The sequence below is a fragment of the Phyllobates terribilis genome, unplaced genomic scaffold (assembly GCF_046119375.1).
Source record: "Phyllobates terribilis strain yellow unplaced genomic scaffold, ASM4611937v1 Scaffold_36__1_contigs__length_13169755, whole genome shotgun sequence".
Taxonomy (NCBI): domain Eukaryota; kingdom Metazoa; phylum Chordata; class Amphibia; order Anura; family Dendrobatidae; genus Phyllobates; species Phyllobates terribilis.
In genome coordinates, this window is record NW_027362796.1 from 7377508 (window position 1) to 7402912 (window position 25405).

The following is a 25405-nucleotide window of genomic DNA, read 5'->3' on the forward strand; positions in this document are numbered from 1 at the left end:
TCGGTGTCCCCCAAGGTTCAGTTCTAGGACCCCTGCTCTTCTCCATCTACACCTTAGGCCTGGGACAGCTCATAGAGTCTCATGGCTTTCATTATCACCTCTATGCTGATGACACACAGATCTACCTCTCTGGACCCGATATCACCTCCGTATTAACCAAAATCCCACAATGTCTGTCTGCTATTTCATCCTTCTTCTCTGCTAGATTTCTAAAACTTAACATGGACAAAACAGAATTCATCATCTTTCCGCCATCTCATTCAACCCTCCCAACTGACCTATCCATCATAGTCAATGGCTGCCCACTCTCCCCAGTCCCTCAAACTCGCTGCCTCGGGGTAACCCTGGACTCGGAACTCTCCTTCAAACCACATATCCAAGCCCTTTCCACTTCCTGCCGACTCCAACTTAAAAATATCTCCCGGATCCGCACATTCCTAAACCATGAATCTGCAAAAACACTAGTGCACGCCCTCATCATCTCCCGCCTTGACTACTGCAACCTCCTGCTCTGTGGCCTCCCCTCTAACACTCTCGCACCCCTCCAATCTATCATAAACTCTGCTGCTCGACTAATCAACCTGTCCCCCCGCTATTCCCCGGCCTCTCCTCTCTGTCAATCTCTTCACTGGCTCCCCATTGCTCAGAGACTCCAGTTCAAAACCCTAACCATGACATACAAAGCCATTCACAACCTGTCTCCTCCATATATCTCCGACCTAGTCTCCCGTTACATACCTGCACGCAACCTCCGATCCTCACAAGATCTCCTGCTCTACTCCCCTCTTATCTCCTCCTCCCACAACCGTATACAAGATTTCTCCCGTGCTTCCGCCCTACTCTGGAACTCTCTACCCCAACGTATCAGACTCTCGCCTACCGTGGAAACCTTCAAAAGGAACCTGAAGACCCACCTCTTCCGACAAGCCTACAACCTGCAGTAACCACCGCTCCACCATACCGCTGCACAACCAGCTCTACCCTCACCTACTGTATCCTCACCCATCCCTCGTAGATTGTGAGCCCTCGCGGGCAGGGTCCTCGCTCCGCCTGTACCAGTCGCTGTCACATTGTGTTCAAGATTATTGAAATTGTTCTTGTATTATACCCCCTTTTTCACATGTAAAGCGCCATGGAATAAATGGCGCTATAATAATAAATAATAATAATAATAATAATATTTGCTCCTTGTATGTAGTATTATTTGGTCACTATGTGGTGATATGTGGTCTAGTCATCGTGTGTCGGTATTCTTTGTATGTGGTATTATTTGGTCACTATGTGGTGGTAATATGCAGTCCGGCCATGGTGTGACGGTTTTTGTCCCTTTGTATGTGATATTATTTGAAAAAATCTATGTGACATATTCCCTTAAAGAAAAATATACCTAAATAGAGTACTGGATATTTTAAGAAATGTTTAATAGGTTAGAGTAGAGTAGGGCCCTGCCAGAAGAGTCTACCTTGTCGTGGCGGCGGCTTACAAAATCTTTTGGCCAAAACAAAAGCTGCTGCTATATATGTGATATGGTGTTCTATGGGAACTGTTAGGGTATGTGCACATGGTCAGGAGCCGCTGTGTGTTTGACACTGCATGCTTATGCAGCATCAAACCTGCAGCAGTCTGGTGTTACAGCATAGTGGATAGGATTTCTAGAAATCCCATGTCCACTATGCGACTCTGTGCACCTATGGATCACCCACGGAAACTGAGATGCAGTACGTCTTTCAGACCTGCAGCATGTCAATTTCTCTTGCGGGTCCACATGTGGACTTTCTCCACAGACTAACATCTATGAGAAAACTCCACATGTGCAAAAAAAAAATCGTGCCACTCGATTGCATAAATTGAGGGCAGAAGCCGCACGGCTATCCTGCAGCTTCGGTGCTGCAGGCGCCTCCTGAGCGTGGGCACATACCCTTAATGTGTGATTGATAAGGATGTGGTGCAGAAGTGGAGTTTTTCCAAGAGTGGGCGGTGTGACTGTGGAAGGTTTGAGGAGTGGAGGTGGAGCTGGGGTGGAGCCTGGGCGGAGTCTCAAGGGGCCCAAAATTTTATTGACCAGTATGGGGCCTGAAATTCCTGGCGGCAGCCCCGCACATATACATACACTTATATACTAATCTTTCATGATATCACGGTCTTCTGGAGAGGGCTGCAGAACCCACTGTGGAGGAGAGGACACAGCAGACAGGAATGATATCAGCTTCCTGCTCCTGCGTGCTGTCCGATGCTGTGGACTCTCCTCCCTCACCCTCTACTCTTTGAGGAAATGCTGCTGGGAAAGGAACAGCAGGAGGCAGAAGAGCCACTGTAAGACCCTGCAGGAGGACAGACACAGCAGCCAATGAGCGCTCTCATCAGTCTGATGGGGCAGCGTTCATTGGCCAGCGGCCTCTCTCCTGCATGACATACCCCATTTTTCAATGCCCGCACTCTGCCCAGGGTATCAAAAATCATTATGGGTGGGAGTGGACGGGGTTAAGCAGCATCAGCCCTCAGTCAAGGGGCCCCATAGCAGCTGCGTGGTCTAATGCCTGAGCACTACTCCCCTTCCTGCATGGGCCCCCGTCCACCTCTGGGCCCGGGTGCATCGGTGGTGTGTCCGCCCCTGGCTGAACCCCTCGCTGCGGCTCTGAGCAAATGTAATATTATTTACACACAACCGAGTGGTAAAGAAATCAGTGAGACCCCTGTGGGATAAGAACGCAAGAACGCCCATTACACCCTCAGATGACTTCCCTGGTGGGTACAGTGTCCGAAATGGGGTCATTTTAGGGGGTCGTATGTTCTTTACACCTAGAGGGCTTTGCTTTTGGCCGCTCCGTACACACATGGCTCCGCTCCGTACACCTCGTACACACATGGCTCCGCTCCGTACACACAGCTCCGCTCTGTACACCTCGTAAACACGCGGCTCTGCTCCCTACAACTCGTACACGTGCGTCTCTGCTCCGCAGTTCTCTACTCCGTACACCTCGTACACACAGTTCCGCTCCGTACGCCTCGTACACGCGCGGCTCCGCTCCGTACACCTCGTACACACACGGCTCCTCTCCGTACACCTCGTACACACACGGCTCCGCTCCATACACCTCGTACACACACGGCTCCGCTCCGTACACCTCGTACACACACGGCTCCGCTCCGTACACCTCGTACACACACGGCTCCGCTCCGTACATCTCGTACACACGTGGCTCCGCTCCGTACGCCTCGTACACGCGCGGCTCCGCTCCGTACGCCTCGTACACGCGCGGCTCCGCTCCGTACGCCTCGTACACGCGCGGCTCCGCTCCGTACGCCTCGTAGACGCGCGGCTCCGCTCCGTACGCCTCGTACACGCTCGGCTCCGCTCCGTACGCCTCGTACACGCGCGGCTCCGCACGCCTCGTACACGCTCGGCTCCGCTCCGTACGCCTCGTACACGCGCGGCTCCGCTCCGTACGCCTCGTACACGCGCGGCTCCGCTCCGTACGCCTCGTACACGCGCGGCTCCGCTCCGTACGCCTCGTACACGCGCGGCTCCGCACGCCTCGTACACGCGCGGCTCTGCTCCGTACGCCTCGTACACGCGCGGCTCCGCTCCGTACGCCTCGTACACGCGCGGCTCCGCTCCGTACACCTCGTACACACGCGGCTCTGCTCCGTACACCTCGTACACACGCGGCTCCGCTCCGTACACCTAATACACACGCGGCTCTGCTCCGTACGCCTCGTACACACGCGGCTCTGCTCCGTACGCCTCGTACACACGCGGCTCTGCTCCGTACGCCTCGTACACACGCGGCTCTGCTCCGTACGCCTCGTACACACGCGGCTCTGCTCCGTACGCCTCGTACACACGCGGCTCTGCTCCGTACGCCTCGTACACACGCGGCTCTGCTCCGTACGCCTCGTACACACGCGGCTCTGCTCCGTACGCCTCGTACACACGCGGCTCTGCTCCGTACGCCTCGTACACACGCGGCTCTGCTCCGTACGCCTCGTACACACGCGGCTCCGCTCCGTACGCCTCGTACACACGCGGCTCCGCTCCGTACGCCTCGTACACACACGGCTCCGCTCCGTACACCTCGTACACACACGGCTCCGCTCCGTGCACCTCGTACACACACGGCTCTGCTCCGTACACCTCGTACACACGCGGCTCTGCTCCGTACACCTCGTACACACGCGGCTCCGCTCCGTACACCTCGTACAAACGCGGCTCCGCTCCGTACACCTCGTACACACACGGCTCTGCTCCGTACACCTCGTACACACGCGGCTCTGCTCCGTACGCCTCGTACACACGCGGCTCCGCTCCGTACGCCTCGTACACACACGGCTCCGCTCCGTACACCTCGTACAAACACGGCTCCGCTCCGTACACCTCGTACACACACGGCTCTGCTACATCCACACTGTAAACCCCTCCTGACCCCACACATAAACTTCAGCTCATCCAGCACCATGACAACCAGCACAGCAGAGTCCTGCATCCACTGAGGCCCCTGATCATGTGACCCCTGACTCCTCCCCTCCTGTGACCTCATCACAGCTCCTGTGCGCACAGAGCAGCTATATATGTGGTGGCGGCTCTGCAGGTGGAGGTATGTGGAGACCCCCATTACTGGGCCCAGGGGGCATTAACCCCTTCAGCACCGAGACTCTTTTGGGGTCTTGTGTTGCCCCTTTATAAGAATCATAAGGTTTTTGTTCTGTTTCCTGTAATAGATACATACGACCCAACTATGGAGACAGGAAGGGAGGAAACGTATTGTTCTCATAGTACAGGACCCCTTTACTGCCCCCACAGTGTAATGCCCCCATTATGCCCCTTATGCAGGATGTATGATGCCCCCACACAGTGTAATGCCCCCATTATGCCCCTTATGCAGGATGTATGATGCCCCCACACAGTGTAATGCCCCCATTATGCCCCTTATGCAGTATGTATGATGCCCCACACAGTGTAATGCCCCCATTATGCCCTTTATGTGGGATGTATGATGCCCCCACACAGTGTAATGCCCCCATTATGCCCTTTATGTGGGATGTATGATGCCCCCACACAGTGTAATGCCCCCATTATGCCCTTTATGTGGGATGTATGATGCCCCTACACAGTGTAATGCCCCCATTATGCCCCTTATGCTTAATGTATGATGCCCCCACACAGTGTAATGCCCCCATTATGCCCCTTATGCAGTATGTATGTTGCGCCACACAGTGTAATGCCCCCATTATGCCCCTTATGCGGGATGTATGATGCCCCAACACAGTGTAATGCCCACATTATGCCCCTTATGCAGGATGTATGATGCCCCCACATAGTGTAATGCCCCTTATGCAGTATGTAAGATGCCCCCACACAGTGTAATGCCCCCATTATGGCTCTTATGCAGTATGTGTTATGCCCCCCACACAGTGTAATGCCCCTTATGCAGGATGTATGATGCCCCCACACAGTGTAATGCCCCCATTATGCCCCTTATGCAGGATGTATGATGTTCCCACACAGTGTAATGCCCCCATTATGTCCCTTATGCAGGATGTATGATGTTCCCACACAGTGTAATGCCCCCATTATGTCCCTTATGCAGGATGTATGATGCCCCCACACAGTGTAATGCCCCCATTATGTCCCTTATGCAGGATGTATGATGCCCCCACACAGTGTAATGCCCCGATTATGCCCCTTATGCAGTATGTATGATGCCGCACACAGTGTAATGCCCCCATTATGCCCCTTATGCAGTATGTATGATGCCCCACACAGTGTAATGCCCCCAGTATGCCCCTTATGCGGGATGTATGATGCCTCAACACAGTGTAATGCCCCCATTATGCCCCTTATGCAGGATGTATGATGCCCCCACCCAGTGTAATGCCCCTTATGCAGTATGTATGATGCCCCACACAGTGTAATGCCCCCATTATGCCCCTTATGGGGATGTATGATGCCCCCACAGTGTAATGCCCCCATTATGCCCCTTATGCAGTATGTATGATGCCCCCACACAGTGTAATGCCCCCATTATGCCCCTTATGCAGGATGTTTGGTGCCCCCACACAGTGTAATGCCCCCATTATGCTCCTTATGCAGGATGTTTGGTGCCCCCACACAGTGTAATGCCCCTTATGCAGTATGTATGATGCCCCCACACAGTGTAATGCCCCCATTATGCCCCTTATGCTGGATGTATGATGCCCCCCACACAGTTTAATGTTACGGGACGTATTAAAAAGGATGAAGATCAGGAATAAATAAAAAGAATGAACTTAAAAACATACAGGTCCAAACATATGGAGAGATATTATGGATTTCTTGTGTATCTTGCACATGGGATGAACATGAAATATGTCAAGATTACAAGGGAATGAACACATTCCATTTAAACAGGTGTATATTATATTCCTACACTACCACCATCCCCCCACACACAGTATAATATTTCCACAGTACCGAATGAGGTCCTGCAGTTGGAATAATCCTTCTGGGAAATGGTTTTCCCTTTGCCTGCTCCCCTCCATGTATACCCTCGAGCATGTATACTTGCATGTAGGGGAGCAGGCCTTACTAGATATCGAGGCTTTGTACAGTAATATACCGCATGAGAATGGTATCAGAGGAGTAAGACGTTTCTTGAAATTGAGATCAATAGAGTGTAGTAGACATAATGACTTCATGGAGGATCTTCTAAAACTCACTCTTACTCATAACATATTTCTTTTTGACAGGAAGTACTTCCACCAGTTCAGGGGTACTGCGATGGGGAGCCCCTGTGCCCCCTCGTATGCTAACCTATTCCTGGGCTCATAGGAGGAAACCACAATATTCAGTGATGATCATAAGTGGTGGCATCCATATATTGAGGTATGATATAGATATATTGACAACATTTTTATCATCTGGTCAGAGACGAGTGAGCAATTTCTTGAATTTGTCAGGGAACTCAATATCCATAGAGTCGGCCTTAGATTTATATCAGAGTTTAATTATTACCAGTTGCCTTACTCAAGAAAGAACGGGATGGGACCGTAGGGACACTCATCTACCATTAACCTATGAGCACTAATAAACTATTAAATTACAAAAAAAAAACAAGCAATATTCAAGGGCCAATTTTTACAGTTGAGTAGAAACTGCTCTAATGTCACAGATATTAATATACAGGCAATAGACATGAACACCAGATTCAAGGAAAAAGGTACCCACAGTACATTTTGGATTACGCACAATTGTTTGCAGAAAAACAGGATAGACGGACACTCCTCCATGCCTAACCAAGAGACCAAGAAAAATATGGGATAACACGAGTAGTAGGAACTTGTCACAATCAGAGTGACCATATCTTTAATATCCTCAGAAAACACTAGGGTGTACTTGTGGTCGACCCGGACCTGAGGGTGCTGTGGGATCTACTCCCACAATAACTTTCATAAAGGGTTGGTCAATTATGGACCGTTTAGTGCATAGTTTCTATAAAAACTTGGCTAGGTAGAAGAATCTGTGGTTTCTTTAGTTGTGGAGAAAGTTGTACATGTACGGTTGAAGCCTTTTTCCAGAGGGATTATTCCAACTGTAAAACCTCAGGACTTGTATATGTGGCCACATACAACTGCCCCCTTATCCTCTCTTGCTGACAACTTTATCTTCCAAAAGGTGGGGGAGAAAACAAGGGGATCTGCTACTTTGGATCTAATCCTTATAAACAGGGAGGAAATGGTTGAGGAGGTAAAGGTGGCTGGGACCCTAGGAGGCAGCGATCATGCTATTATAGAATTTTGGATAACTAGAGGAGGAAGACATGTGAAGACTCAAACTTCAAGGTTAGATTTTAGAAAGGCAGATTTTAAGAGACTCAGAAAGAGAATAGGAGGGATCCAATGGCTGGATGTCCTTAAGGACAAAAATGTCCAGGAAGGATGGGAAATTTTTAAAAATGAGATTCTCAAAGCACAATCGTTAACAATCCCGAAAAGTAGGAAGAATGGGAAGCATTTAAGGAAACCAGGATGGATGAACACAGAACTTAAACACATGCTAAAAAGAAAGAAAGAAATGTTTATTAAATGGAAAGAGGGAGGCATATCTAAAGAAGATTATAATGCAGTCTGCAGATCCTGCAGGGCACGTATCAGGTTAGCTAAAGCTGACAATGAATTAAGGCTGGCAAGAGATGTCAAAAGCAATAAAAAAGGATTTTGGGGGTATGTCAAAAGTAAAAGAAAAGTCAAAGATGCTATAGGATTTTTACAGGATGAAAATGGAGAAATGGTAAGAGAGGATGTTGAGAAGGCCGAACTTTTTAATTCCTATTTTGCATCTGTTTTCTCTCAGAAAGAAAATGTAACATCAACTGATCTTCACTGTCCTTTTAAAGGAATAGAGGAATCCAAGTTATCAGTAAACAGAAAGATTGTGAGGGAATATTTAGCTAACAAATGAGTTCAAGTCTCCAGGTCCAGATGAATTACACCCCAGAGTACTGAAGGAGATTGTAGAAGAAATTTTAGAACCACTCTCCATAATCTTTGAAAATTCTTGGAGAACAGGAGAAGTCCCAGAAGACTGGAGAAGAGCAAATGTTGTTCCTATCTTCAAAAAGGGGAAGAAGGTGGACCCAGGGAACTATAGGCCGGTGAGTCTGACTTCTATACCAGGAAAGATCTTTGAACAAATTATTAAACAACATGTATGTAAGTACATGGATAAGAATGAAGTGATTAACCAGAGTCAGCATGGGTTTGTAACTAACAAGTCATGTCAGACTAACTTAATTTCCTTCTATGACAGAATCACTGACTGGGTGGATCAGGGAAATGCTGTAGATATAGTATATCTTGACTTCAGCAAAGCATTTGACAAAGTATCTCACATCATCCTTATTGAAAAAATGACCAAGTATGCAATGGACCAGGCAACTGTTAGGTGGATTCATAACTGGCTTAGTGATCGGACTCAAAGGGTGGTTGTAAATGGCTTCACATCCAGCTGGATGAATGTCTCAAGTGGGGTACCACAGGGCTCCGTCCTGGGACCTGTATTGTTCAACATCTTTATCAATGATTTAGATGAAGGAATTGAGGGTAAACTGATTAAATTTGCTGATGACACAAAGCTAGGAGGGATAGCTAATACTAGAGAAGAGAGAGAAAGGATTCAAAAAGACCTAAATAAACTGGAGCAGTGGGCAGCAACCAACAGAATGGTTTTTAACAGGGAAAAATGCAAAGTACTACATCTGGGCAATAAAAATGAAAAAAGCATATACAGAATGGGAGGAATAGAGCTAAGCAACAGTACATGTGAAAAAGACTTAGGTATACTAATAGATCATAGACTGAACATGAGTCAACAGTGTGATGCAGCAGCAAAAAAGGCAAATACAATTCTGGGATGTATTAACAGAAGCATACAGTCTAGATCACGTGAAGTCATTATCGGTCTTTACTCCTCTTTGGTCAGACCTCATCTGGAATACTGTGTACAGTTTTGGGCACCACATTTTAAAAAAGACATCGACAAACTGGAGCAAGTTCAGAGAAGAGCGACCAGAATGGTGACTGGTCTGCAAACCATGTCCTATGAGGAACGGTTGCAGGATTTGGGAATGTTTAGCTTGCAAAAAAGAAGACTGAGAGGAGACTTAATAGCTGTCTACAAATATGTCAAGGGCTGTCACATTGTAGAAGGATCATCTTTATTCTCATTTGCACAAGGAAAGACTAGAAGCAATGGGATGAAACTAAATGGGAGGAGACACAGATTAGATATTAGAAAAAACTTTTTGACAGTTAGGGTGATTAATGAGTGGAACAGGCTGCCACGAGAGGTGGTGAGTTCCCCTTCAATGGACGTCTTCAAACAGGGGCTTGACAGACATCTGTCTGAGATGATCTAGTGAATCCTGCTTTGAGCAGGGGGTTGGACCAGATGACCCAGGAGGTCCCTTCCAACTCTACCATTCTATGATTCTATGTATGCACGACCAAGAGGATTGTGGGGGGGGCATTTGGGCGAAATACGCCATGGCCGGGACACCTCATTAGTGAGACACATGAACAGTGTACATTGAGGTGAAACCAGAGACATCTCCTTTTGCATCATTGAGGTGGTTAAACCCAATGTGAGAGGAGGTGATCTCATTAGATGTATCCTCAAAATGGAAAGTGAGTGGATTTCCAGACTGGATTCACAAGCTCCAAAGGAACTCAGTGAGCAAATTTCCACCAACGTCACATTGCACCACAGACTGTCCAGGAGTTGGCGGATGCTTTAGTCCAGGTCTGGGAGGAGATCCCACAGCAGACCATCCACAACCTCATCAGGAGCATGCCCAGGCGTTGTAGGGAGGTCAAACAGGCACGTGGAGGCCACACACAATACTGAGCCTCATTTTGACTTGTTTTAACGACATATCAAAGTTGGATCAGCCTGTAGTGTGTTTTTCCACTTTAATTTTGGGGGTGGCTCCAAATCCAGGCCTCCATTGGTTAATAAATTTGATTTCATTGATGATTTTTGTGTGATTTTGTTGTCAGCACATTCAACTTTGTACAGAACAAAGTATTCAATGAGAATATTTCATTCATTCAGATCTAGGAAGTGTTATTTGAGTTTTCCCTTTATTTTTTTGAGCAGTGTATTTTGATGTTGCCCACGAGCAGATTCAATCAGGGGACCAACCAATTTCCATAGCAATTCTCTTGAATGCTCTACAATAATGGGCAAAGGCACAAGGGGACTTCGAAAGTGAGAGGTGGGGGCGGTTAACTGGCGTGTAGGGCAAGACTTGCAATACTTACATCCGGGCCAATAGAACCTCTGCACAATCTATTCCTGCGTTTTTTCCACTCCCAGATATCTCCCCAAGACATGTCAATGGGCCATGTCCAACACCTTCTGTCTATAGGGGCCTGGCACTATTAACTGCTCCACTCGCTCCTCCCTCACTTTCTTGACCCGGTACGACTCCCCACTCATCATAAAATGGGGAAACCTTGTGTCAACCCCCGGCTCCTGTGTAACCCCATTTATAACAGTGACATTATTAAAGGCTTCCTTCAGAGTTGGGTCCCTATGTTGGGCAAACCCAAAATTCTCACTGGTCACCCCTAACTCCGGAATGGCAAACTCGGGGGGCACTACCTCCTTATCCCCAATAAGGACACAAATGGGAAACCTGTCTGACTCTGGGTGTGGTGATACCTCCTCAGGGTTAACTGGTTTCTTATCTGAGCCAGCGAACTTAGAACTCTTCCCCCACACATCCCAAAACAAACAAAAGTCCCAGCCTATAGTAAAAGGGTGCAACAAGTCCTGAACGACGCCAACCTCGTGGGACTCAGTACCGTGAGCCATTTCAATATCTACTCTGGCCATGGGCTAGTCCTTAGCATTACCATGAATGCACCGATCGCCAACTTTTTTTCCCCGGGATCATTTGAAGAGGAAGGGTGGCCATCATAAGGGTCACCAGACTCCCGGATTCTAGCAGTGCCGTTACCTCCTGTCTGTTCACCTTCACAACACATGCTTGTGGCCCCTCGCTGGGTTGACATTTCACACTGCAGGTCGGATAAGCTTAATATGAACAATGGCGTCCTATGCTGCAGTCCATCGGCTCAGCGGACAATGGGCGCCTATATGGCCTGGGCCGTGGCACCTCCAGTAAACAACATCACCTGTAGGGACCTTAGGCACCACCTCCCCCGCCCCTTTGGACCTTGGATGGCCCACCCCCTTTTGAGTCTCCGCCCCCTGTTGGGAACCCCAGTATGGAGTGGGCTGCCTTCCCAAGGAACCTTCAACCCCCTGGTATCTCTTGACCAGTCCAACCAGGTCATCCGCATTCCAGGGATCACCCTGGGCAACCCAAGCCTGTATGGGCCTTGGCAGGGAGTGCACAAACCGGTCCATCACCACCCGCTCTACCATCTGCGCAGGTGTAGGGGAATCCGGTACCAGCAACTTCTGGACCAGGTGCAACAGGTCAAACATTTGGAAGCTAAGTGGTTTGTCCCGGTGATTACCCCAGCGGTGAACCCACTGCGCCCTGATAGTCATTGTCACCCCCAAGTAAGCGAGAATCTCAGTTTTTAGCTTGCCATACCCTTTGGCGTCCTGCAAAGCTAAATCATAGTACACCTTCTGGGGCTCTCCCGTCAAGTATGGCGCCAATACCTCAGCCCACTGCTCTGGCGCAAGTTTCTCCCTCTCAGCTACCCTTTCAAACACCGTTAGCAAGGCCTGAACGTCATCCACCAAGGTCATTTTCTGCAATGCCCGTTGTGACATGCAGAAGTAGTGCTGTTGCAGAGTGTGACATGCAGAAGTAGTGCTGTTGCTTTAAAAGCATTCAGCAACTATTAGCAGTAACACAAGCACATGAGACAGGAAGTGTTGTGCTCCAGAAGCATCCAGCAACTAGAGGGGTTAACACAGTTACAGGAGTACAGTGTCCATTTTAGGACATGATCAGATATCAAAATTAAACATCATAATGATGTCAGTTTGAGGCTAAATACCCTGTCTGACAAGTGTTTCTGAAAAGTGATTTTGATAAGTGACTTTTACAACTGTAGTAATAATAATAATAATAAAAAAAAAAGTCACTGTTCGCTGATGGGACTTGAACCTAAAATTCTGTATCAAGACACCAGTGCACTAACCACTGAGCTATTAACTCAGTTGAAGAAACCTAGGAGTTCCATCTGGTTATATGCTTTTCAGTGCAAATCTGATTGAAACTCATTGGGACTTATGCACAGACTGCAAGCAAGACAAATTCAAATGATGTTTGATTTTGATGTGTGAGTCTGATGTGTGACTTTCTTCAAACATCAGAATCAGAATCACAATGACTTTTAGTCACCCTGAGTATTTTCATGGTTGATCTCATAAGATAAGAAAAGCTGCTAGTTACTATCACTTGCCTGGATAGCTCAATGGTAAGGCATCAGCCTCTGAAACTAAAGTGTCACAGTTCAAATCCCAATAGAAATATTATTATTTTTTTAACTATCCCTATTTAGCACACAAACTACAGGGGTGTTTTACTTTTAATATCTGACATTTTGATTGTCATCCTGACGTGTTAAGAGTTTCAGACACGCTGTGTATTTGCATGGTAAATTACATAGCCAAAGTAAATTGGGAGGTACTAATTTACTACATATCTATTTCCAAGTGACTGTTCATTTGCATAATTTCTTAAAGGGGTCTAATGATAACATTTCTTTATTGTCAATTTTTCTTTCCATCCACCCAAGAACTGGCTGCAAACTCCCAATTTACTTTTGCTATGTAATTATTATAATTATATATCACTACCTAAATAATCAAATAATAAACCTACAGTTTAATGGTAAGGCATCTGTGTCACATAGTTTTGGTTAGAAAGGATAATAGTAATAATAATAATAATTAATAATAAAAAGTTCAGTGTCCCTACAGGTTTTTCTTGGCTTATGAGATTAACCATGATAATGCTTAGTAATTGTGATTCTTATTCTGATGTGTGAGAAAAGTCAGATATCAAAGCCAAGCATCAGTCCCAGACCCGAGCAACGAGCCCAATGTAAGTCTATGGGAAACTCGAGCATTTTTCAGGCGGCTCCCCCTGGCGGTCTGTTTTTGATCAAAAATAGCATGAAAGCTATCACACCATGGCAAGGTGAACCCATTCGGGATAGTCCTACTCTGTATAATATTAAAAACCTTACCCTGTGTCAAAGCCTCAAACTTCTGTGTGTGAATCAAACATGAGATCTAACGTGATAGAAGATTACAGTCCAGGGAAGATGGGAAACATTCATATAGACGACCGGTGGAGATGTAGTCAGTGAAGCACTCTGGCTAAATATGTTTCTAGAGCCATAGTAGAAGATGAATGTCGTCCTCATGAAGTAGTTATTTCTCATGTTACGTGTAATGAATATCTCCTGCAGTATTGCTAATGCCGATTCCAGTGTCGGTAAATAAGACGAGAATTAGCAATAAGGAAGATGAGTCTATGAGAAACGTGTTCAGCTGCAGACTCCAAGGAAGAAACTGCTTGTTGTCTGTGGCCTAAAATATATAGGCTTTATTACTAGATGTAAAGCAGAAAACTAAATACTGTAAAATAATATATCTCCTCATATGTTTCCCTTTATTATCTCCAGTAATTGTATTCGGCTCATCATCTTCTCATTCAGGTCCATACAATATCGGATCCTCTCAGTGAAGATCTATTAAAGAGAATTTTCCTGATTTTACCCATCAAAGATGGATTTGGACAGAGACAAGATGGCGGAGAGGATATTACACCTCACCCTAGAGATCATCTTCCGGCTTACTGGAGAGGTGAGAGATTCTGATGACGTCACATTACATCATTCTTATCTATGGGAATAACAGATGGACAGAACTGGAGAGGTGAGGACTCTGGAAATGTCTGTAGTGAGATTTATTAATGTGTCTCTCCATAACCAGAATTACACAGTAGTGAAGAAAACCTCTAGTGAGCGCTGTCAGGTCCATGTGTCTGAGGGATGGGAAAGACCCCTGAGCCCATTCACAGGGCCTCCATCTCAAGCCATGATACATGAGGACATCAATGAGCAGAAGATCCTAGAACTCACCTACAAATTGATTGAGCTGCTAACTGGAGAGGTGACACTGCTGGGAATACTGGGAAATTATACAGTAACACAATGAAAGGATCGGGGGGATGACTGTATCATTGTATGTGTCAGGTTCCTATAAGGTGTCAGGATGTCGCCGTCTATTTTTCCATGGAGGAGTGGGAGTATTTAGAAGGACACAAAAATTTGTACAAAGACGTCATGATGGAGGTTCCCCAGCCCCTCACATCACCAGGTAATAGACAGGACTAAATACACACGGCCTATAATTATCTGTATGTAAAGAATGAATTCAGTCCCTGTATGTGTTTCCTACAGATCTATCCAGTAAGAGGACAACACCAGAGAGATGTCCCCGTCCTCTTCTTCCACAGGACTGTAAACAAGAAGATCCCAATGTTCCTCAGGCTCATCAGGTAGATGGAGAGAAGGTGTCATGAGATCTCCCCTATGATGTGTAGACGGCTGTGAAGGTCTTGTGTTCAGTCTTGTTTTATCCACCAGTATTATGTGTTTTCTATTTGTGTAATGAGAACGGTGGAGATGGCAGGATTACAGCCGATCATAGATGTGACTTCTCATCTGTTTGTGACTTACAATATTTGTTTCAGGGTGAAGATCTGACCCATATTAATACTACAGAGACATATGTAAGGGGTGATGAGCGGTGTAAAGAGGAGATTCCTACATATGACTACCCAGGTGAGTAGTAACCACTAAATGCTGAGAAGTCACAGATTCTTCTCAGTCACCGGCTGTGGCTGCTTTATCGGTGGTGTAGTCCGGCCGTATTACAATTGTGTGATCACCATTTTGCCTCTAGACCACAACATTCTCTTCCACCCAAAACTGTTCAAATGATTTTGGGCATTGAAACCCTTTTCCATAGAACTTACAACCTGGAGGATCCACCTACTCCGTGTGATTAGGAGACGTTACCTGCCCAGATCTGTAAACCACAAAGCCAGAAAATTACTTGAAGAAAAATATTATGATGGGCCTGTAAGAGAAAGCGGAGGGTAATGATGCTGTTGGCTTCCTAGAACCCTGATATCTTATTGGATGAATCTACCTTCTCTCCCTTCTGTGCTGCTGAATGTGCTCTTATGGGCTCTACAAGACCAGGTCTAGTCTTTCTGGCCAAACTTCACTTTTATGATCAACAACATTAAATGTGCAGTGAGGGCCAAGTGTGAATTTCTGTCCAATAACAGCAGAGTTTCCCTTTATCCTGACTTTTCAATTTCTTTTAAAACCGACTAATTTCAAACAGGATTGTGATAAACTAAACAAAAAACATTACACCTGTGCCATGATATATCTCTAAGCTAAATTTAAGACACCTCAGCTCTGCATTATTATAAAAAGTTCTCTTTGAATGTGTAATATTTCTTCTTGAAACTCATCTGATAGAAAATATTGTCCCTTACGATAGTTTAGATTGCCAAGAGCCACCGAGCCCCATACTCCAATTACCCCAGAGAGGTTTCACCACTAGTTACTCATTTATTACTGATGGAGACTGTTGAGTTTGATCGTTTCAGTAGATGTGTTATTGTCTATAGTCACAGTTTTTGACTATAGTAGTTAGTGCCCAAAATACTCTGATTTAACCCCTTCCTGCAGACAGTTTTGTGTTCCTATCTGGGCCCATTTTTCAAATCTGACGTGTGTCACTTTATGTGGTGATAATTTTGGAATTCTTCACAAAGGATAATAGGAAACAAATGGATCTTACAAATAATATTCCAACTTCTCTTGGATCTGACAATACCCTATATTCGTTTGTACACTATTGTCTGGGTACATAGCACGGATAAGGAGGGAAGGAGCGCCATTTAGCTATTTGAATGCAGATCTTGCTGGGATAGTGTGCAGACACAATGTATTGGGGACACTGTTCGTTGTCACCTGGCAGCTCAAAAGATGGCCACCACGAACAGGCTTAGCGCTATCTACTCCATTATCCAGATCCCAGGGTTTGCCTTTAACCCCTCTACATGGATTTGTACTTAGAGAGAGACCCCCTAAGCTTGGGCCACAGTGTTAACTAATGTTCTGTGGTGTGAGATGCCAAGAAGAATAGTCAGATAGCCGGGTCAGAACCAGGAGAGCAGAGAAAATACAAAATCACACAAAAGTAGTCCGTAAACGGGCCGAGGTCACAGCAGGAAGCAAATACACAAGCCGGGAGCTGAGCACAGAGGACTGAACCAGAGGAGAACAAGGCTGTATCTGGCAGCTTCCGGCAATATGCTTCCAGCTTTAGTAGGGTGCGGTGCTTTCCAGTTGGCTGAAGCAAGGAAGCAGATGACTCCAGCTGGACAGCACACACACCCATATTGCCAGACTGGATAGTACTACAGGTCCCAGGCACCCTAATCTTAGTGGCTGGACAGAGCCTGGGCCGCCCAGAGCTTCTAGTTCTGACGTCTCCTCCATCACCAGCGCCGCCTGCAGGATGAATAAGGCGGCTCCTGGTGACAGAAGCAGACGTCGCAGGAGCAGATCCCAGAGGAGATGGGACACACCATTTGCAGAAGCCCTAATGTGACCAAATTGCAGAAAACCAGAGCAGTAGAAATCCCCATAAAGTGACTCCATTTTGGAAATTATAACCCTCAGTGAAGTAATCTATAGGAATAGTGACTATTTTGACTCCACAGGCACTTTCCAGAAATTAGCACGCAGTGGATGTTGGAGAGTGAAAATTACAAATATATAATTTCATTACCCAACACATAGTGCCCAGATTGTGCTCCAGGAGACACACACCGTAAATTAAGTGGGTTCTTCTCACTATAGTAATGCCAAATACATGGCTGCTAAATGTGGTTTGGGCGCACTGCATGCCTCCGAAGCGAGGGGGAGATTTGACTTTGGGAGCGTGGATATTGCTGGATTGGTTTATGGAAGCCATGTTGCTTTTCAATAGCCTTTGAGCCACTAATAATGTGGAAACCTCTGGTTTTCCACTGACAGATGATGGACATGAGTGGGGACTTGTTTTTTGTGAGATGAGTATAAGTTTTTATTGGTATTATTTCACCTACATAATATTGTTTGGTGGCTTTTTATTCCATATTTGGGAGGCAGAATTAACAAACAGTTGAACACTACGATCTACTGGTTCATCCTATGAGGTTTTCTATTAGACTGTGAACTGTTATTGTGTTGGTGAATAATGACGGCTAACATAGGGCAAAATAAAAAAAAATCACAGAAAAAGATACAGCCTTACTAACACCAAATCATATAACAAATGCACTAGCAGGATGCCGCAGACCCCCATGATAAAGGTGGGGGCAGCGCAGGTGCAAAATACTGGTGGAGCAACCACTCACAATCGTACCAATTCATGGATGGGGTGGTTGCCTAGTATTAAAGATGCAAACAGATATGTTACGGCTGTTGGTATTCATTTGATCAAGGGAGGGGGATGTTAAATGAGGTAGTGAGGGGGGGTAAAAGAACAGAATTTACTTTGATTGGTGCAGACTGTGTATTATTACAATACCATAATCTTGATGATCAGACACACGTGTGGGTACAGAGGGGGACATGTGACAGTTCATCTTTAATCATTAAAACATGGTTAAGCAGATTAATGTAGTATCCTGGAATATTAGAGGTATGGGAGATCACAACAAAAGATATGCGGCACTTAAATATCTTAAGGAATATCGGGAGTCGATAATCTGTCTGCAAGAAACGCATTGCAATACGGAGGCCGCTGCGGCACTGAGCAAGCTTTGGAGGGGGCCGGCCTATCACTCTATACATAGTACATACTCTAGAGGGGTTAGTGTATTGATTCATCCGAATTTGCCCTTTGAATGTGAGGGAAGTATTTGTGACAGAGAGGGTAGGTATGTGTGTCTAGTGTGCAGAGTGGCTGGGCTTAGAATTTGCCTAATTGCTCTGTATGTTCCTCCACCTTTCTCTATACAGACTCTACGACAACTATTCCCGTGGATAACGGAATTTGCTACTATACCCCTGTTGGTTATCGGTGATTTTGATATGTATCTACACGCTGAGCTTGATAAGTGTGGGGGGAGGGGCTGCTCGGGAGACATCGTTGGCAGGGGTCCTACAGGGAGTCAATATGGTGGATGTGTGGCGGGTTCGTTTCCCTAGTGTTAAACAGTGTTCGTGTTATTCGGCATCCTATTCCTCTCTGTCCAGAATTGACCTGGCTCTGGGAAATAGTCATCTGGTCCCTCTAGTCACTAAAGTAGAATACTGCACAAGATTGTTATCTGATCATTCTCCATTATTGGTTGTTCTGGGGGTAGATCCTGGCATCATAAACAGAAGGGCATTGTGGAGGTTTGGTCCTTGCTGGCTGGACGTATTCGGGGAACAGTTAGATTTAGAAGGTAAATTGGCTCATTTCTTTAGAGACAATATAGGCTCTGCTCCTTTAAATACGGTATGGGAAGCCATGAAGGCGTTCTTAAGGGGGATCCTGATTAAGGAAATTTCCGTGATCAAATCCAAAAACAGGGCTCGTACTCAGGAGTTGCGGAGGGAAGTAGACATACTGGAACAGGGGTATGTTGAGTCTCCAATCGTGGAGAATGGGGAACGCTGGACGCGGGCACAGGCTACACTAAATGACCATATATTGAAACAAGCAGAACGTAGACGATTCTTTCTTAGACAGCGGTTTTGTGTGGAGGGAGAAAGTGCAATGCACCTGCTAGCCACTATAGCTAGGGCCCAAGCTGGGGCTCCTATGATTACAGCTGTCAGGGATACTAAGGGTGTGGTAATTAATGATTCAAAGGCTATAATGGAAGAATTTTTTCGGTTCTATAGACAATTATATGCATCCAAACTGACTAAGGCGCAAAGGGACATAGATCTATACCTTCATGATATGCAAATACCAAGTCTGACAGATAGCCAGAGAGAGCAACTAGATGCACCAATCACCCTGGAGGAGATGCAGGAAGCTTTAAAAGCTTTTCAAAATAACAAAGCCCCTGGTGCTGATGGGATCCCCGCGGAAATTTATAAGGAGGCTGGGGGGGTTTTACTTCCCAGGTTACAGGAAGTGTTTAAGGAAGCGAGGGAGGGGGGGGTTTTGCCGACTTCAATGAGGGAGGCTAACATAGTTCTTTTTCCAAAACCTGGAAAGGATGCCCTAAACCCCGAATCATATAGGCCAATATCCTTACTCTCGGTAGATGTTAAAATTTTAGCTAAGGTCTTGGCTACCAGATTGGTGGCGGTTATTACACATCTGGTTGCAGAAGACCAAACTGGGTTTATACCGGCCAAGTCGACGGCAATTAACTTGCCTCGGCTGTTTCTTAATCTACAAATGCAGTCACAAAATAAGGGTGGTAGGGCAGTACTATCACTTGATGCCGCTAAGGCTTTTGATAGTGTCGAATGGGAGTATTTATGGGCTGTTTTGCGAAAAATGGGGTTCGGTACTGGGTTTCGGGCCTGGGTACGGCTTCTATATAACAATCCGCTAGCTCGGATTAGAATTAATGGTAGTCTTTCTGGTAGCATCGAAATGGGCAGGGGCACGCGTCAAGGCTGCCTGTTGTCTCCCCTACTGTTCGCCCTGGCTGTGGAGCCGTTGGCTGTTGAGCTTCGTTCCAGCAGTGAAATTCAGGGTTTCCGCTACAAAACACTGGAGGAGCGGATGGCCCTATACGCTGACGACCTTCTGTTGTTTTTGGGTGACACGGAGCAATCTCTGACGACAGCTATGAATTTAATAAGGGAGTTTGGAGATCATTCCGGCTTACGGATTAATTGGGACAAATCAGTTCTTATGCCGGTTGATGGTTTGTCTCAGAATACTAGGGTAGGGAGTACTTGCTTGAAAGTGGCGCGAGAATTTAAATATCTTGGAGTTAGAGTGACCTCATCTATCGGAGATTATATTTCTTTAAATTTACTTGAACTGCTTACTAAATTTGAACAAAAGGCCAATACTTGGAGCAAACTTCCCCTATCAATGGTAGGTCGAACTAACTTAATTAAAATGGTGTTAATGCCCCAATTATTATATATCCTTCATAATTCACTGGTTTGGATCCCCATGAGAATATTTTATAAATTTCAGGCACTGTTTCGGGAATTGATCTGGAAAAAAGGGGTGGCCAGAATCAGCTTGGATACACTTCAAAGGCCCAAAGATCAGGGGGGACTAGCCGCACCTAATCCATGGATATATTTTCTAGCTTCTCAAATGCAACAGCTCTGGTTAATCCAGGGGAACCTAGATAAACTGATACGTCTATTATCACACAATCTGCCAATTACCTCCTTTCTAGAAACAGGAATCTCGGGGTGGGATGCTAGGAGACACCTCCCGACCCTAACACTTATGGGGAAAACGTGGCAGAAAATAAAATTGTTGTTGGGAATAAAAGACTTTACTCCTTTTACTCTGCTGTAGCATAATGCGGGCCTTCCAGAGATCCATAAACTGAAAGGATTTGGAATATGGTGAAAATTGGGAATAACTAATGTGGCGCAAATATTAGAGATGGAAATATTTAAATCGTTCCAACAGATAAAAGAAGAATATTGTATTCCACAAACTAGTTTTTACTTTTATCTCCAATTGAGGCACGCATGGTTTGTACAGCTGTGATATATGCAGAGTAAAATCCAACATCATATACTGTTTAATACGCTACTATGCCATAGAGGTGGGAAGGGATTGATTTCCAGAATTTACGGGATACTTATGCAGCAATTTCAGTGGGACAGACCCTTAAATGTTAAGGAGAGGTGGGAACGCGACATTGGTACTATATCCTCAGAGGAGTTGGAAGATGTGGTGGAGAGTGTTCCGATTCTATCTACATGTGAGGCACATAGACTTTCACAGTTGTACTTATTACATAGGGTATATAGAACCCCCAAATTTCTACAGCGCATTGGGGCAAGGAATGACAGTACGTGACCAAAATGTGGAGAGGAAGGAGCAGATCTTATGCATATGATGTGGTTGTGTAGGAGGGTCGCTGTATTCTGGAATGAGTGTGTGCAATACATTAATGATGTGTTTGAGTGTAATTTACCCCTATATTCTAAAGTGTGTGTATTAGGCCTTGTAGAAATAATAGGATGTGAAGAGGATGAAATAATAGCTGTTAAGAGGACTCTATACCAGGTCAGAAAGCTTATAGCTGCACATTGGTTGGATCCCTCCCCTCTCAGGCTCCAGGAATTTTAGGATAGAATGCCTCTTTTATTGAGATTAGAAGAGGGAGTGTACAAAAAGCGGAAGGCTATACGTAAATGTGATAAAATCTGGGGTAAATGGAATATGTTTCATGGTTATCATATTATGTCTATTTTAAATATCACTTGAATTTAAAATGTTGTGGTCTCTCATGTTCTGTATAACTAATTACTGATTATCAGATACTAAGCTCTGTACCCATGGATCAAACTAGTAATGCTTTAACAGTCGGATAAGCTATATGATGGTATACGGTTTGCAACAAAATTAGTTTTTTGCCATATGGTTCTTGGGGCTGTTATGGGTGGGGGGAAGGGGAACGGGTGGGTCTTGAGAGGCACTGCTAGTTTAGTGATGCCTCACTGTTGTTTATGTATAATGTTATAAAAAGTCTTTTAATAAAAAATATCTGATTTAAAAAAAAAAAAAAGATGCACACAGATGAAGCTTGCATAGGACTCCAGTCACACAGGTAGGTGTGATGCCCAGTGTCTGGCTTAGAATAGTGATGATGCCCATACTATTAGATCAGGAGGGCTGCCCAGCACTATATAAGTGCACCCCACATGGACAGACCAGACACCCCAGTACACCCAACCAACACTAAAATGCTAAAGCATTTGTTATCTGATTTGGTGTTAGTAAGGCTGAGTTCACACGATGCGTTTTTCATGCGTTTCCGCGGCGTTTTTGCAGTTGCGTAAACGCCGCGGAAACGCATGAAAAACGCATGGTAGAAGGGCAGCAATGTTCCCCAATTGAAATCCGCATGTGCTGTGCCCATGATGCGGATTTTTCCGCAGCGTAAACGCTGCGGTCAAAAATCCGCAGCATGTCAATTAATTTTGCGGAAACGCTGCTCTTTTGCCGCCATTGACTTGCATTAGACCGCATGGAATCCGCATCACTGTATATGTTGATGCGCTTTTCATGCGGTCTAATGTGCGGATGGTACCCGGGTGTGGATGAGGGGACTCGCATCCAGAACCAGGTACCATTAAAAAAAAAAGAATAAAATAAAAAATATATGTATTCTCACCTTCTGACGGCCCGCGCTGCATCCTGCTGTCTTCCCGGGCACTTCGCGGTTGAATGAAGGACCTTCGCTGACGTCAGAGTCATGTGACGGGTCACGTGACGCTGACGTCGGAAGGTCCTAAAGTCTTCACTGCCGGCAGCCGGGACCGATGAAGCAGGACACCGGGGGCCATCAGAGGGTAAAGTATAGATTTATTTTTTATTTTTTGACATTCACACACTATATAAATCCATGCCGGTTGCATGGATTTATATAGTGTAAAGTTGACAAGCACTTTCCAAGTGATGCTAAAATCGCTTGGGAGGCGCTTGTCAACCCGTCTGCGGAAATGAAAGTGAAGACCGCTTCATTTCCGCATGTCCCTGGCAGGAAACCGCATGTACAATCCGCATGCGTTTTTTCCTGCCAGAGAGATGCTGAAACGCTCAGGAAAAAATCCTGAGCATTTCTGCATCGTGTGCACATACCCTAAGGCTGATTTTTCTGCGATGTTTTCTTGGTAAATAATGATACTTTTACATAAAGTACATTTTTACGTAGAGTTTAATTAGAAATATTCAACAATATAAATTTTAAGGATATGCTATTCATAAATAATAATTGGTTTTCTTCTTGGCAGATGACTGTACCAGGAGATCAGAGGGACAGCTGACATCTTCAATTTTTAAATCAGATGATCTTGAGATCCCACAGGATACAATTGAAGTGAATGCCATTACTCCAGATATACCATCATCCCTTCACAGCAAAGATCTGTCATCTGATCCTATGAAACAGGTCCTGTCTTCTGATTCATTACCGACTACTAAGGAAAATCAAAGTCACAAAATGAGCTTTAAAAAAGAAATTGCTCCTAAAGCAAAGAAGCCATTTTCATGTTCAGAATGTGGAAATAGTTTTTTCCTTGAAAAGTCTTTTCTTAAACATCAAAACATTCACACATCAGAGAATAGATTTTTTTGTTTCAAGTGTGGGAAATTTTTTAACCAGAAATCAAATTTTGTTAATCACCAGAGAAGTCACACAGAGGAGAAGCCTTTTTTCTGTTCAGACATGAGAACTAACGTGATAGAAGATTACAGTCCGGGGAAGACGGGAAACATTCATATAGACGGCCGGTGGAGATGTAGTCAGTGACGGACTCTGGCTAAATATGTTTCAAGAGCCGTAGTAGAAGATGAAGATGTTGTTCTCATGAAGTAGTTATTTCTCATGTCACGTGTAATGAATATCTCCTGCAGTATTGCTAATGCTGATTCCAGTGTCCGTAAATCAGACGAGTATTAGCTTTATGGAAGATGAGTCTATGAGAAACGTGTTCAGCTGCAGACTTCAAGGAAGAAACTGCTTGTTTGTGGCCTAAAATATATAAGTTTTATTACTAGATGTAAAGCAGAAAACTAAATACTGTAAAATAATAAATCTCCTCATATGTTTCCCTTATTATCTCCAGTAATTGTATTATTACACAGGGTTTTTATGATGTTACATCGGCTCATCATCTTCTCATTCAGGTCCCTACAATATCAGATCCTCTCAGTGAAGATCTTGTATGTAAGAGAATTTTCCTTATGGAACCATCAAAGATGGATATGGACAGGGACAAAATAGCGGAGAGGATATTACACCTCACCCTAGAGATCCTCTTCCGGCTTACTGGAGAGGTGAGAGATTCTGATGACGTCACATTACATCATTCTTATCTATGGGAATAACAGATGGACAGAACTGGAGTGGTGAGGACTCTGGAAATTTCTGTAGTGAGATTTATTTATATGTCTTTCCATAACCAGGATTACATATTAGTGAAGACCTCTAGTGAGTGCTGTCAGGACCCTGTGTCTGAGGGATGGGAAAGACCCCTGAGCCCAATCACAGGGCCTCAATCTCACCCCTTCATACATGATGACATCAATGACCGGAAGATCGTAGAACTCACCTACAAGATGATTGAGCTGCTGACTGGAGAGGTGACACTGCTGGGAATGCTGGGACATTATACAGTAACGCTATTAAATGATTGGGGGGGTGACTGTATCATTGTATGTGTCAGGTTCCTCTAAGATGTCAGGATGTCACTGTCTATTTTTCCATGGAGGAGTGGGAGTATTTAGAAGGACACAAAGATTTGTACAAAGACGTCATGATGGAGGTTCCCCAGCCCCTCACATCACCAGGTAATAGACAGGACTAAATACACACGGCCTATAATTATCTGTATGTAAAGAATGAATTCAGTCCCTGTATGTGTTTCCTACAGATCTATCCAGTAAGAGGACAACACCAGAGAGATGTCCCCGTCCTCTTCTTCCACAGGACTGTAAACAAGAAGATCCCAATGTTCCTCAGGATCATCAGGTAGATGGAGAGAAGGTGTCATGAGATCTCCCCTATGATGTGTAGACGGCTGTGAAGGTCTTGTGTTCAGTCTTGTTTTATCCACCAGTATTATGTGTTTTCCTTTTGTGTAATGAGAACGGTGGAGATGGCAGGATTAGAGTTGATCATAGATGTGACTTCTCCAT

General features: G+C 45.2%; 1 protein-coding gene across 1 annotated transcript; it reads left to right on the top strand.

Annotated features, from left to right (window-relative positions):
- The first annotated feature begins 4513 nt into the window (after window positions 1-4513).
- LOC141182899 (uncharacterized) lies at window positions 4514-25262 on the top strand. Its single transcript, XM_073661013.1, has 12 exons — window positions 4514-4595; window positions 8330-8630; window positions 14191-14338; window positions 14468-14647; window positions 14731-14854; window positions 14938-15035; window positions 15231-15321; window positions 23500-23657; window positions 24395-24544; window positions 24674-24850; window positions 24934-25057; window positions 25141-25262. The coding sequence occupies exons 3-12, from the start codon at window positions 14261-14263 to the stop codon at window positions 25260-25262; spliced, it is 1302 nt and encodes a 433-aa protein (XP_073517114.1). The 5' UTR covers window positions 4514-4595; window positions 8330-8630; window positions 14191-14260.
- The last annotated feature ends 143 nt before the right edge of the window (window positions 25263-25405 follow it).